Source organism: Fukomys damarensis, unplaced genomic scaffold (genome assembly GCF_012274545.1).
Source record: "Fukomys damarensis isolate Sample0158 unplaced genomic scaffold, DMR_v1.0_HiC HiC_scaffold_22, whole genome shotgun sequence".
NCBI classification, from domain to species: domain Eukaryota; kingdom Metazoa; phylum Chordata; class Mammalia; order Rodentia; family Bathyergidae; genus Fukomys; species Fukomys damarensis.
This window is the reverse complement of record NW_022900934.1, coordinates 23,039,757-23,053,607: the sequence shown is the minus strand read 5'-3', so window position 1 is coordinate 23,053,607 and position 13,851 is coordinate 23,039,757. Positions and strand designations below refer to the sequence as shown.

Below are 13,851 nucleotides of genomic sequence, written 5' to 3'. Positions count from 1 at the left end.
CCCTCCTTAGGTGACAAGCTGCTCTATGATCTGTATCTCTGGCAGGAAATGACTCCTAGTCTAGCCCAGTAAAGGCAGCCAGGAGGCTGCTCTGTAGATAGGTACATGCTCTGTGGGTTATGGAACAGTTGGTCAGGCTGTCCAGGAGAGAGCCGACAGTGACCAGTATCACCTTCCTGGGAGAGAGTGTTGCAAGCATGATGGTAATTGCTAATATCTAAATTCTTGCTGAATGCTGGGCAATGTTCAGAATTCTTTACTTGTATTGACTTCTTTAGTTCTCAAACCAATCCCTGTGAGATGGGTACTTTTATGCCCACTTTATAGTTTAGGAACTGAGGGGAACATGTGCAGGATTCATTTGAACTAATTATTTTTACCTCCAGCAGGGAATGAGCCATGATTTGAATCTATCTATCTATAGAAACTGTGGTCTCATCTCTAGCTTCTGCTGTCTTTCAGGATTCCAGAATTAGCACCCTGGCCTAGAGAGGGGCATGGAGAGGGAATGTCCTATGAAGTACATAGTGACCCTTTTGACTGATTTCTGTTTGTTCCCTTCTCTGCCCCTATTCCTCAGGGAACTCACCTGGGTTAGCAGTCCCTGCTGGGCAGTTCTTCCTGTCTTCTCAGGGTCCATGAGCTTTGGTAGCTGTGGCCACGAATGACTTCACACTTCAGCCAACAGCCAGGGTGAGCCTTTGTTGTGATTTTTTGAGACGGGGTCTCACTGTGTAGTTCAGGCTGTCCTTGAACTTACTATGTAGTCCAGGTTGGTTTTGAACTCATGGTGGTCTTCCTGCCTCAGCCTCCTGAGTGCTGGGATTACAGGCATATGTCACCACACCCAGTGAGGGTGAAAGTTTTCTCCCTTCCCCCAGGATTTAGAGAATACAGGCTTCTTCTAGAAGAGCTTCCTAGAATACAGGCTTCTTCTAGAAGAGCTTCCTAGAATATCTCTTTATTTTATCTTTGCATCTATTTAATTCTCCTCCTGAAGCCTCAGGAAGAGAATCTTTAAAGCTCAGTGTGACCATGTCCCGTACCAGCTATAACACTTAAAATGCTTTTGATTACAAGGACCTGGAAGACTGATTCAAATGGATTCTGCAATAGAGAGGACAGTTGGCTCACACAGTGGAGAATTCCTGGGCAGCTGCTGGTTCCAGGGTACTGGGCTAAGAACCTAGTGTCTTTCCATTATTCCCTTCAGTGATATTTTCAGGTTTGTTATCTTGTTCATAGGAAAGTAGCCAATATTGCAGGCTCCATATGTCTTCATTCAAATAGAATAAGAAAGTAAGAGCATGTCCTTTTTATGAACTTTGCACCAGTTATAAGTTTGGGTCTTATTGGTCCATTCCTGTCCCTGCCTCATGAACGTCATAAATTGGTTCAAGTCAGATGATCTAAACCTGTCACTGTGACAAGGAGCATGAGATCACCCTGACTGGCTTAACTAAATATGGAGTCAACATGAGAAAATGAAAAAATGGAAATAAAGTATTTGTAAATAGGGAAGGGAAGAGGGGGTGAAGGGAGGGCAGGAATAAGGGGAAAAAATGTGAACCAAAACCTGTCGTGTAAAGGTACAAGATCCCAATGATGAGTGTAACTGTACTGTATACCTAAAATGTACCAATAAACTCAATGAGATAGATAGATAGATAGATAGATAAATTAATTAATTAATAAATATGGAGTCAATCCTGACCAGACCCTTTAGATGCTGCACTATGGAGAAAGGACGATGAAAGTCTGGGAGCTGGGGGTGTAGCTCAGTGGTAGAGCATTTGCCAGCAGGCATGAAACCCTGGGTTCAATCCCCAGTACTGAAAGAAGGGAGAAAGGGAGGAAGGAGTGATCCTGGGAGGATATCTACATTTGTATCACACATATTATGTACAAATTGAAGTGAGAAATCTGCACAGCCAGAGAAAGGGTATTGATGTTGAACAACGTTGGATCGGCACCTGTGCTGGTTTCCCATTTCAGGAACAGTGTACAGGGCTTAACACACTAGGACTCCCAAGATCTCTAGTAGATTTGAGATTACCTTTACACTAATTTGTGTGATCTTGAACTCTCACTTTCCTTTGTAAAATGAGAATAATGTTAAGGGTTAGCTGTTTTGTTTTGTTTTGTGTTTTTGAGACTGGTTCTCACTATGTAGCTCAGGCTGGCCTTGAACTCCCTATGTAGCCCTTGCTGGCCTCGAAATCCCAGTGATTGTCCTGTCTCAGCCTCCTTAGTGCTGGAATTATAGGTACACACCACAATGCCTGACATGGTTCAGCTGTATTTTATGTAAAATTGAAGTTTACCAGTTTGAAATTATGTATTAAAGATGTTGGCTGGGCATTGTGGCACATGCTTGTAATCTTAGCACTTGGGAGGCTGAGGCAGGAGGATTGCCTTGAGTTTGAGGCCAGCCTGGCTACATAGTGAGTTCAAGGCCAGCTTGAACTACACAGTGAGACCCTGTCTCAAAAAAAAAGGAAAACAAATTTTATGTATAAAATTTCACTGCAGAGCTGGGCATAATGGTGCACATTTGTAATCCCAGCATTTGGGAAGATGAGGCAGAAGGACCACTGTGAGTTTGAGGCTAGCCTGAACTACACAGTGAGACCCTGTCTCAAAAAATAATAAACAAAAAGAGCAAATCCTGTGAAATTGAGAAAATTCACCAACCCTGTGATTTTAAGGCTAGTAGAGCAGCACAGCACTAGAAACCACCAATAGAGTGAAGAAACAACCCACAGAGTAGGAAAAAAATTTTACCAGCTGTTCAGATAAAGGACTACTACCTAAAATATATAAAGAACTCAAATCAGACCCCCCTCACATTTAAAGACCCAATGCAGAAATGGGCATCTGAAATGAAAAGACATTTCTCAGATGAAGAATTAGAAATGGCAAATAAATATTTGAAATAAAATGTTCAGCATCACTGGTTATTCAAGAAATGCAAATTAGAATAATTCTAAGATTCTATCTCCAGAAAAAGTGGCCATTATCAAGAAATCAACCAGTTGGGCCGGGGATGTAGTTCAGCAGCACAGTACCCACGTGACAAGCTCAAAGTCCTGAGTTTGATCCTGGGCACTAACAAAAAAAAAAAAAAAAAGCAACCAGTAACAAAGTTTGGCAAGGCTGTGGGAAAACGGAACCCTTCTCCATTGCTGGTAGGAGTGTAAACTGGTGTAAGCACTCTGGAAATTAGTATGGAGATTCCTCAGAAATTAACACTAGAGGTTCTGTTTGACCCAGCTGTTTCCCTTCTAGGTATCTTCCCAAAAGAGTTAAAAGCACCATACCACAGTGATGTATGCACAACCATTTTTATAGCAGCACAATGTATAATTGCTATATCTTGAAAACAGCCCGTATGCTGATCAACAGATGAATGGATAAAGAAAATGTGATAGTTACAGACAATGGAGTACTACTCTGCCATAAAGGAAGATAAACTTGAGTGATTTGTAGGACAACGGTGGTACCTTGAGACCATAATCTTAAGTGAAATAAATTGGACACACATTTAAATATCACATTGTTTCTCATGTGTGAGGAGCCTGAAAAGTAAATAAGGAGCGTAATGGGGAATCGATATTGGGAAGTAAAAAAGAACATGTTCAAATGGGGAGGGGAAAAAGGGAAGGGGGAAGGGGGGAAAGGGAAAAAAGAATGGGAGGCAAAAAAATGGAAACAAAGTTTGTGTAAAAGGGGAGGGAGGGGCGGGCAATTGAAAAAATTAAGATATATAATGTACAGGTATGAATTCCCTATGATGAATATATGACAAGTATGTAACAAAAATAATAAAATTTCAGAATAACCCAGTAAATATAAAAGTAATTCAATAAGGAGGAGAAAAAAAGCAGAACACTGGTAGACCTGTGTGTGTGTTTATGTTTACTGTACCATTGTTTTATGGCGGGCCAGGGATTTAGCTCAGTGGTGTCACTTCCTGCCTTGAAAGCTCAAGGACCCAAGTTTGATCCCCAGTACCAAAACAAAACAGAAAAACCCAAAACATTTTTTATGGAAGTATTAACCATGAATTAGGTGAGGTTAAATTAGGTGTGGTCTTCAGGAATGAATCCCTTGGGTAGAACTACCCCATCCTTCTCTCTCTTACATTGCCTCGGGTTGCTTAAAGGAGGAGGAGATACTGGTCTATAAGAATTAAAGTGAAAAAAAGGATTATTGTTAGGTAAGGCCAAAGAAACTCCTAGGCTTAATTCCTAGCACTACCTGCTATGTCTTTGATCTCAAATTCTGGTTTTTTATTGTTCTTACTAAAAAAGGCATTTGGGGTCTGGCGATGTAGTTCAGTGGAATTGAGCACCTGCCTAGCATGCATGAGGGCCTGAGTTCAGTTTCCACCACAACCAAAAATAGGTGGAGGAATACAGGGGACTGACTTTTTTAAAACAATGTCTTGCTGTATAGTTCAGACTGATCTTGAACTGTTATGTAGCCCAGGCTGGCCTCAAACTCATGGCAGTCCTTCTGCCTAAACCTTAATACTTCCATAAAAACAAATCCCAAGTGCTGGGATTATAGGTGTGTGCCACCATGCCTGGTTTAGGACTGATTTTTATCTTTTATATATGCTAACTTTGTGTCTTATAACCTTTCTTTAATTTTAGTTTTTTGGGGAGAGAAAAGTCATATCTTTAGGATTTTCTGTATAGGCAGTCATATCATCTTCAGAGAGTGTTATTTCTTCCTTTTTGGTCTACAGGGCATTTACTTTTCTTGGCCACTGTGCTCTGTAGCTAGGACTTCCTAAGTGTATGTTGGAGTAGTGAGAAAGTTCATTCCTATTTTGTTCCTTGTCTTAAAGCCTTCCGCTTCTTATCATTAAATTTGAAGTGATGTGTGAAGTGATAGGTGGGAGTTAGGGGCACACACCTGTAATTCCAGTACTCTGGGAGGCTAAAGCAGGAGGGGTCTCAAATTTGAGCCCAGACCGGGCAATTTAGCAAGACCCTGTTTTAGGAAAAAAAAAAAAAAAAAGTAAAAAAGGGCTGCAGATGTATTTCGGTGAGAATGACTTGGGTTCACTCCCCAGTATTGGAGATGGCAGGGAGTTATGAAGTGCTGTCTTTGTAGAGATTCTTTAACAAGTTAAGGAAATGCCGGGCTGGGGATTTAGCTCAGGGGTTCCTCCTCCTGCCTCCAAAGTTCAGGTCCCAAATTTGATCCCCAGTGCCAAAACAAAACAGAACAAAACAAAACTCCATGTAAGCCAGGTGTGGTGGTGCACGCCTGTAATCCCAGCATTTGGGAGGCTGAGGCAGGAGGATTGCTGTGAGTTCAAGACCATTTTAGGCTACATAATGAGTTCCAGGTCAGTCTCAACTACATAGTGAGACCCTGTCTCAAAAAAGAAAAAAAAAGTTGAGGAAGTTCCTCTACTGTGCTGCCTCTGTGAACTATGTGGCTTTGCCCAAATCATCTTACTTTTTCTTTTTTCTTTTCTTTTTTTTGGGGGGGTAAGGTCTTGCTATGTAGCCCAGGCTGGTCTTGGACTCCACCTGAGTGCCGGGATTACAGGCATGCACCATTATGCCTTGAAGCTTACTTCTTTTGAGTCTTAGTTTCTTGGTTTTAAATGAGTGTTTCTGCAAATTGCACGAAGTTCTCTTCTGTATTTTTCATTTGTTTTACTCTCTTCCTCAATTGTGAAAGGAAACAAAAGGTATACAGTGACCTTTAATTCTCATGCTCCTTAACCAGTACATTAGCTTTTGCCTTCAGGCGACAGGCAAGCAGGCCATCCAGCAGGTACAACCTGTTGTTCCTCTCTGAATGCCCCTATTTGGGAGAGGGATCTGGGTCACAGTGCCAACACACTACAGTAACTACAGAATCCAGCAGATCTGCTTTTCAGTATCTTAGTGATGCCAGGCATGGTGGCAAGTGCCTTAATCCCAGGCAGGGTGATCTGTTAAGCCCACAAGTTGCAGACTAGCTTGAACAGCATAGGGAGACTCTCCCTCCTCCCCAGTGAAATAATTTTGTGTGATGTCAAGTGGGTGACTTCACCTCTTTTTAAGTTTTGTTTCCCCATTTGTATCATTCCTATTTTACAGATCATTACAGAATATAGAAATGATATACATAGTTACAAAAAATAAACAAGATACTGTGGTGTCCTTGCACATAACAGGTGTTCAGTTAAATTGAATTCCTCCTTTCATCTGCTGTAGTTGTCTTGATTCCATATCAGAATCACCTGGACCCCACTGCAAAAAAAAAAAAAAAAAAATCCTGATGCCTTTGAAACTATTACAGTGGACCCTTGACTTATGAACTCATCAGTTCCTGAGGGATGGTTATAACTCAAGTTGGTTGTGAGTCAATGCAGCTGAGATCTGGATGTTTACCTGGGTACACGCTATAGATAACAAGAGGCAGATGATTTTTCCATTAACCCAATTAACCTAAGTTGTTGCAATGTTTTTTTGTTTGTTTTGTTTTTTGGTACCAGGGATCAAACTTGAAACCTTGAGTTTGCAAGGCTGCAGCAGCGCCAGTGAGCTAAATCCCTGACCCCTACCCAAGTTGTTTGTATGTCAGGCAGGTAGTAACTTGAGGGTCCACTGTACACTAGTGAAAACACCAGACATAAAAGTCATATACTAAAAAGAAAAAAAATCCACAACACAAAAAGTCACATATTTTTTAATTTCATGCGTGTAAAACATCCAGATTAGGTAAATTTATGGTGACATATAAGTTGGTGATTGCTTGGGGGAGGGGGAGAAACTGCTTAATGGTAAGAGGTTGACTTTGGAGTGATAAATATTTTGAAACTACATAGAAGTGGTTATACAAAGTTGTGAGTTGTCAGTGTGCTAAATGGAGCTGCATTGTTTTTTTCTTCTCAGCCTCCATCTCCTCCTCTTGCTCCTCTCCCCCACCCCCAAACAGGGTCTCACTGTGGAGTTCAGGCTGGCCTTGAACTCACTGTGTAGCCCAGGTTGGTCTCAAATTCTTGGTGATCCTCTTGCCTCAGGCTCCTGAGTGCTGGGATTCCAAAGAAGTGCCACCATGTCTGGGTAAATTAGATTTTTCTTCCCAGCTTTATTTAGGTTTGGTTATTGTAAAATAAAGTTAACATATTTAAGTTGTGTAATTTGATAAAATTTGACATATACATAATATATATCCCCACAATCAAGACAATGGGCCTTGTCTTCCAAACTTTCCACATGCTCCTTTCCCTCCAACCTCCTCTTTCCCTCTGATCTCCAGGCAACCACTGTTCTACATTCTGTTTGTTTTTTTTTTTTTGGTACCGGGGATTGAACTCGGGTCCTTGCGCTTGCAAGGCAGGCCACCGAACTGCTGAGCTAAATCCCCGGCCCATTTTTATTTTATTTTTTTATTTTTTTATTTTTTGTTCTACATTCTGTTAGAACAGATTAGGTTTCACTTTCTAGAATTTTGTAAAAAATGGAATCATGTAGTATACACTAGTTTGGTCATCTTCTTTCACTCAGCCACTTATTTTGAGAGTCCTGCTGCATATATTAATAATTTGCACTTGTATCTTGCTTCATTTGAGACAAAGTCTTGTTATATAGTTCAGGCAACACTTGAATGCAATACATAGCCCAGGGTGGCCTCAAATTTGAGGCCAAATTCCTGCCTCAGCCTCCCAAGTGCTGGGATTACAGGTGTGTGCCCTGACACCTGGCCAAATTCACACTTGTATTGCTGAAAAGTGTTCCACTCTATGGGCATGCTACAAATCATTTATCCACTCATGTGCTGATGGACAGTTACACCTAGAGCTGCTCTGATCCTTTCTGGGTCAGCCTTTGCTTTGATTCTGAATGGAATGGCTAGGTCACAGAATATATGTCTGCTTAAATTCTTGTTGACATTTAAAAGTAAGGTTTGATGACTTATTTACAACACTACATATAAAAGAAGGCACAATTGAATTTTTCCATTGTAAGGCTCTTTGAAAACTGGTCTCAGTAGAATGGTAGCTGGGAAGATTTTAGAGTGGAATTAGGAAAAACAGTGAAGGGAGAGCTTGAAAAGTGACTACAGATAAGGAATTTTGCTGTAGTCGAGAGAGCCAGGTGTAATGGTGTACACCTGTAATCCCAGCTATTCTGGAGGCTGAGACCATTTTGAGACGTTTGAGTCTAGTTTGGCCAACTTAGTGAGATCTTGTCCCAAAATAAAAGGGTTGGGAAAAATAAATAAATAAAAGGTCTGGGGATGTAATTCTGGGTGCCTGATGTGCATGAAGGGCCCTAAGTTTGATCCCAGAACTGGAGAAGGTGTGAATTGTTCTTCTAAATTTTATGTTCTATGAATTGAACTTCAATTTTTTAAAAAATGAGACAATCTTGTTGCCCAATCCACATCCTAGGCCTGAGTGTGCTGTGTTCTACCAAAATTCATTATTTATTTATTTATTTAGAGACAGGGTCTCACTATGTAGTTGAGACTGACCTGGAACTCACTATGTAGCCCAGGCTGGTCTCACACTCACAGCAATTCTCCTGCTTCAGCCTCCCGAGTGCCCAAAATTCATTTTTATACCAGGTAGCAACCAGTATTTGCCAGATCTAAAAGTTGAGTGGTGCTGCTTTAGCAGTCTAGTGCCTCCAGAGGCAAGGAAGGTATCCTTCTAGGCACAGCCCCACCAGAAACTCCCTTTGCCACCTGTTCCAGTTCTTCCTATTGGACATGCTTGATTATTTAAGAATAAACACCTGAGCATTAAAAAATAAAATGTTAAAATGCTAACACTTCAACTTGTGTTTAATTCTAGCTGCAAAAGACAAGGAGAAGAATAAAGAGAAAAAGTTCAAAGAATTTGTGAGAATGAAACCAAAGAAGAAGAAGAAAAAGAAAAAGAAAACCAAACCTGGTGATTTTCCCTTGAGGTTCCCTTGGGTTTCCTTGTCCTAGGTGGGGAGGGATGGCACCTTCCCTGGTGGCCTCTGAGCTGCACCGAGGAGAGTAAGGACAAGCAGGCCTCTCTCAGGGCTTGTGTGTGTGACCTAGCTTGGGTCCTGGCAAGATTTTGGTGAGGTTCTCCCCCAAGTCTTATAAGACCCAACTGACATTTATGGAAGCCTTCCCACTTGCTGCATTGGTCAGTGTGTCCTTTCACAGGGTGGTATGCATGAAGGCATCAAAGTCCAAGAGGATGTGCTGATGAGTGACAGTTTTTGTTCACACACATGACTGTTTTTTTGTACCAGTGATCAAACTCGGGACCTTGCGCTTGCAAGGCAGGCATAGTGCAACTGAGCTTAACACCCTCTGCCCCTTTACACACATGACTTTTTTTTTTGGTACCAGGGATCAAACTCAGGACCTTCCGCTTGTGAGACAGGTGGCAGCACCACTGAGCTAAATCCCTGGCCCTACACACATGACTTTTAAATATACATCTCTCAAGAAAAGATTCACTTCTTGAAAAGTGTTTTGTCTATCTACACAATATTATTTTTTTAAAAAATCTATGATCCCTGGGAGTTAAAGATGCTAGGTTTTATTCCCAGTGTAGCTTCTGGTTTAGAAAAACCATCTAATCAGGAAAGAGGAAGATGGTGACAGTGAGGAAGAATTTGGGCTTAGGATTCTCAGAAGTGGCTGAAAAGATGAATCCCTAAATCTGCCCTCCATGCCTCTTTGTGGCTGAACTGTCCCCATGCCTTTGAGCTCTTTGAAACACAGACTTGTTGGTGGATGAGGCTGATTGTGGACCGTCCTGATGATCGCTTCCATTCTTTCAGAATGCCCCTGCAGTGAAGAGATCAGTGACACTTCCCAGGAGCCATCACCACCCAAGGCATTTGGTGTGACCAGGTGTGGGCCTTCACAAAAGCCTATAGTCCATATGAGCCCACAGCTCCATGGCACAGAATCTGCCAACCACAAAGGGAAATTGAAAGCATCTGGTAAGGGCACTCATTGTGGCCTGAAGATATGTTAGAGAGTAGTACTTATTGACGTACCAAAGAAGTGTTTCCTTGTCTTAGGTGGGGAGCAGTGGTAAAAGTTAGAGGTGACTCTGGTTCTGATTGTTCTGGGATTCTTTACTTCCTCCCTACTGTTTGCAGAACATGAAAGAGCTGTGGACACAGATTGATAAATAGCAAACCAGGTTCTGGCTGAATGGTGAATACTGAGCAACATGTTAGAGGTGCCCTGGGTGATGGACTGTATGGTTCATGGAGAGTTGTAGCGCCTTTGCCAACAAGCTCTGTGACCTTGAGCACCCACTGACCTTGGGTTTCATGTTCTGGTGAAGTGAGGGAATGGAGTGTTTTGAGGCAGCGTATTGTGTTTGGGCTGTTACTAATGACAAATCCAGGGAATGGATTGGTGCCTCCATTTCCCACCCCTGAGCAGCTCCTGGAGAAGTGGGTCCAAAAAGTCATTCTCCACTCTGGACCTTAGGGTTTTATAAAACTTGCAGCTCTAATTTAAAATAGTAACTGTTGCTTTTCTTCTCCTTCCAGAGGAGGATAATTTGAGTGAGTCCTCTTCTGAGAGCTTTCTTTGGAGTGATGAGGAGTATGGTCAGGATGTCGATGTGACCACTAACCCAGATGAGGAAATTGATGGGGATGATCGCTATGATTTTGAGGTGGTCCGCTGCATCTGTGAAGTCCAGGAGGAAAATGATTTTATGATTCAGGTAAGAAGAGCTTCCAGAACATAGGTCTAAAGAAGCAAAAAAACACTGGTCCTTGGAGAGAAGGTTGAGGCCAGCAACAGTGGTGAGTGACCTCCAAAGCCCCAGATATTTGGTACTAATAGCAGACCAAGTTTGCTTTTGGTTTGATTTTCTGGGAATTTCAGGCTGCTATAAATAACCTATCAGTAGAATAAAAGAGGCTTTGAGAAATCATTGATTATAAACTTCTCATCCTCTGCTTAAGACATTTGAAGACTGCCCTGGGGTAAGGACCTTGCCAATGGTCACACAGTGAGGAGTTGGATATCAGGGACTTTGGGATGACAGTTTAACCTTATGTTTCATCTTCTTCTTGAGGTGAATTTTCTTTGTGGCCTAAAGAAACGGAGGCTGGTTTTATAACTTCTTTGTTTCCTATTGTTTTCCTGACATGTCTGTTATCTTCCTCCTTGGGATGTGCCTGTGGGGTGGGACCTCCCTGCCTACTTGAGGAGACCATCACTGGCCCCTTGCTTGCTGTGGCCCGTCTTTTGCCGTTTGTTACTTGCAGTTCTGGCGGAGGTGGCTGCTGTCTGGCTGACTCTGAGGACTGTCATAAATACCCTGGGTGTCTTGGCAGCTGCCCGGCTGGCCAGGAAACCTGAGTTTTTTGAAAGTAAGTCATGCTTATATTAGTTAGTGTTCTTTTAGGAGCAAGTACAGACTTTGTAGACAGGGTCTAGGAATGCAAAGGCTTGCTCACACTATTTCCTGTTTCTTTCCAGAGTCAATTTGGTTGTTTTCCTTTTTCCTACTTCTGTTTATTAACTTTTTGTGTTACTATTTATTGTCTTAGAAGATATAAAACGGTCACATACCTATGTTTCCTTTTCATTTTCTGTTTAACCTTTTTTTTGGTACCGGGGATTGAACTTGGCCCTTGTACTTGTGAGGAAGGCGGTAGAACCACTGAACCAAATCCTGGCCCCTGTTTTACCTTTTTTTGTTCAAGAGACTACATAGGTTGAGATTGGAGTCAAAATTCTAATTCTGAATTCCTGGGTAAGGAATTCCAGTCTGGCTCAGGTGAATATTCGCCTTTAGGGAGGCAGAGGGTTGTCCTGGGCCAGGGGCCCATCCTTGGACTAATCATCTGATCTGGAGTTGGGTGGAGGTCGAGGAATGTGGACAACTTCATATTATCTAGAAAGGCTTCCTTGACACTAAACCTCCGGTATTATGTAGACAGTAAGGGGTAGCTGTTTCTGGTAAAGAAAGCTCCCGGGGATTTAGCTCAGTGGTTCTGCTGCCTGCCTCGCAAGCACAAGGACCCAAGTTTGATCCCTGGTACCAAAAAAAAAAAAAAAAAAAAAAAACCCCAAACAAACAGAAAAGAAAGCTCCTGTCCATCCTCCAGTAAGAGTTTACCTGGTCTATGGAAATTATGAGAAGAAGGCCAGCCTTCCTTGGCTTGCTTTCTCTGTTAGGATATTATTTCCTTACCCTACTAGTGCTATAGGTCAGTATGGCATCAGTTTTTGAAATTCACTTTTGGATTTTGGTTTAAAATATAATTGAATTTATATATTTGAATCTGATTTTGAATTTGTCTTTTCATACATAACATTCTATTTTGATTTCTTCTCTCTCCCCTCCCCTCCTCTTTGGTACTGGGAATCAACTCTGGACCTTCTGCTTGCGAGGCAGGTGGCAGCACCACTGAGCTAAATTCCTGGCTTCTCCTTTGATTTCTTGACATATTACTCTTTCCCATAATTCTTTAAAATTTCAGAAAGACCAAACCAGACATGGTGGTGAACGCCTGTAGTCCCAGCACTCAGGAGGCTGAGGCAGGAGGATCACTGTGAGTTCAAGACCAGCCTGGGCTACATAGTGAGTTCTAGGTCAGTCTCAACTACATAGTGAGACCCTGTCTCACAAAACCAAAAACCAAAACCAAAACAAAACAAAATTAAAAAGTGAGGAAGGAATAGGCCCACTTACTTTTTCACTTCTTATTTATCAAGTGCTTTTTTTAACTTTCATTTTGAAATAACTGTAGATTCACAAGAGGTTTCAAAGAAATGTATATAGAAGTCCCATGAACTCCTCCCCCCTTCATACAGCCTACCAACAATACAGTATTAAAACCAAGAAATTAGTGGGGTGTGGCGGTACATTCCTGTAATTTTGGAAGGCTGACACAGAAGGATTTCAACTCCCAACCTGGCCTAGGCAATTTAGTAACACCCTGTCTCAAAAAATTTAAAGGGGTGGGGAAGGGTTGGGTATTCAGTCCCCAATACTGAAAGAACAAAACAAAATAACAGAAAGAAACTCCCAGTGACATTGGCATAATCTGTAGAGTTTACACATACCATACTCTTCCATGTATGCGCATGCCTCTGTGTGATTTTGTTACAATTATAGCCTTGTGTAAACCTCTGTTACAGTCAGGATACTTGGGTTTATTCACCATTTATAGTTGAGAATTGAAACTAAAACATTATTTTTGAAACAAAATGTATTGTCTAGGCTGCCTGACCAATTCCCTTCCACCCCCCTCACCCCACTGCCCACTGGGCACCCCCCAGTCCCTGTGTGCCTCAGTCTCCCCAGTGTCCAAATCACAGGTATGCGCCACAATGCCTGGCTTCACAAGATTATCTTTTACCAGGATAACTACTGTTAATATTTTGGAATACCCATATATCAATATACATGAGAAAACTATAAGCAGCTTTTTAAAGTGAATTACATTTTTTAGGATGAAACAGTAAATATAAAAATTTCTTGTAATACCTAAGGTATAAATAATTTATTAATATTGTTCTCCAATCTTACAATAGTTACTAATATTACACATTACCTCTGATGATGTTTCTTTGTTTGTTTGGTACAGGGGATTGAACTCAGGGCCTTATGCTTGCAAGGCAGGTGTGGTGCCACTGAGCTAAATCCCTGGCCTGTGCTGCTGGGTTTTTTTTGTTTTTTGTTTTTTTTTTTTTGGTACTGGGATTGAACTCAGGTCCTTACACTTTCAAGACAGGTGGTGGAACCACTGAGCTAAATCTCTGGCCCTGCTGTTTTCTGATACAGCGTCTCACTGTATAGTCCAGGCTGGCCTTAAACTCAGGGCAATCCTCCTGCCTCAGCTTCGAGAGTGCTGGGATTACAGA

The 13,851-nt window shown here is 41.8% G+C and overlaps 1 protein-coding gene across 6 annotated transcripts in view; it reads left to right on the top strand.

Annotated features, from left to right (window-relative positions):
* Phf20 (PHD finger protein 20) overlaps positions 1 to 13,851 on the top strand; it is a 149,146-nt gene that overhangs the window by 113,659 nt on the left and 21,636 nt on the right. For all 6 annotated transcript variants that reach the window (XM_033766954.1, XM_010639967.3, XM_033766955.1 and 3 more), the window contains 3 exons: positions 8,813 to 8,911; positions 9,786 to 9,950; positions 10,515 to 10,693. In XM_033766954.1, the coding sequence (XP_033622845.1) occupies positions 8,813 to 8,911; positions 9,786 to 9,950; positions 10,515 to 10,693 (443 nt within the window). The remainder of the gene's footprint in view (positions 1 to 8,812; positions 8,912 to 9,785; positions 9,951 to 10,514; positions 10,694 to 13,851) is intronic.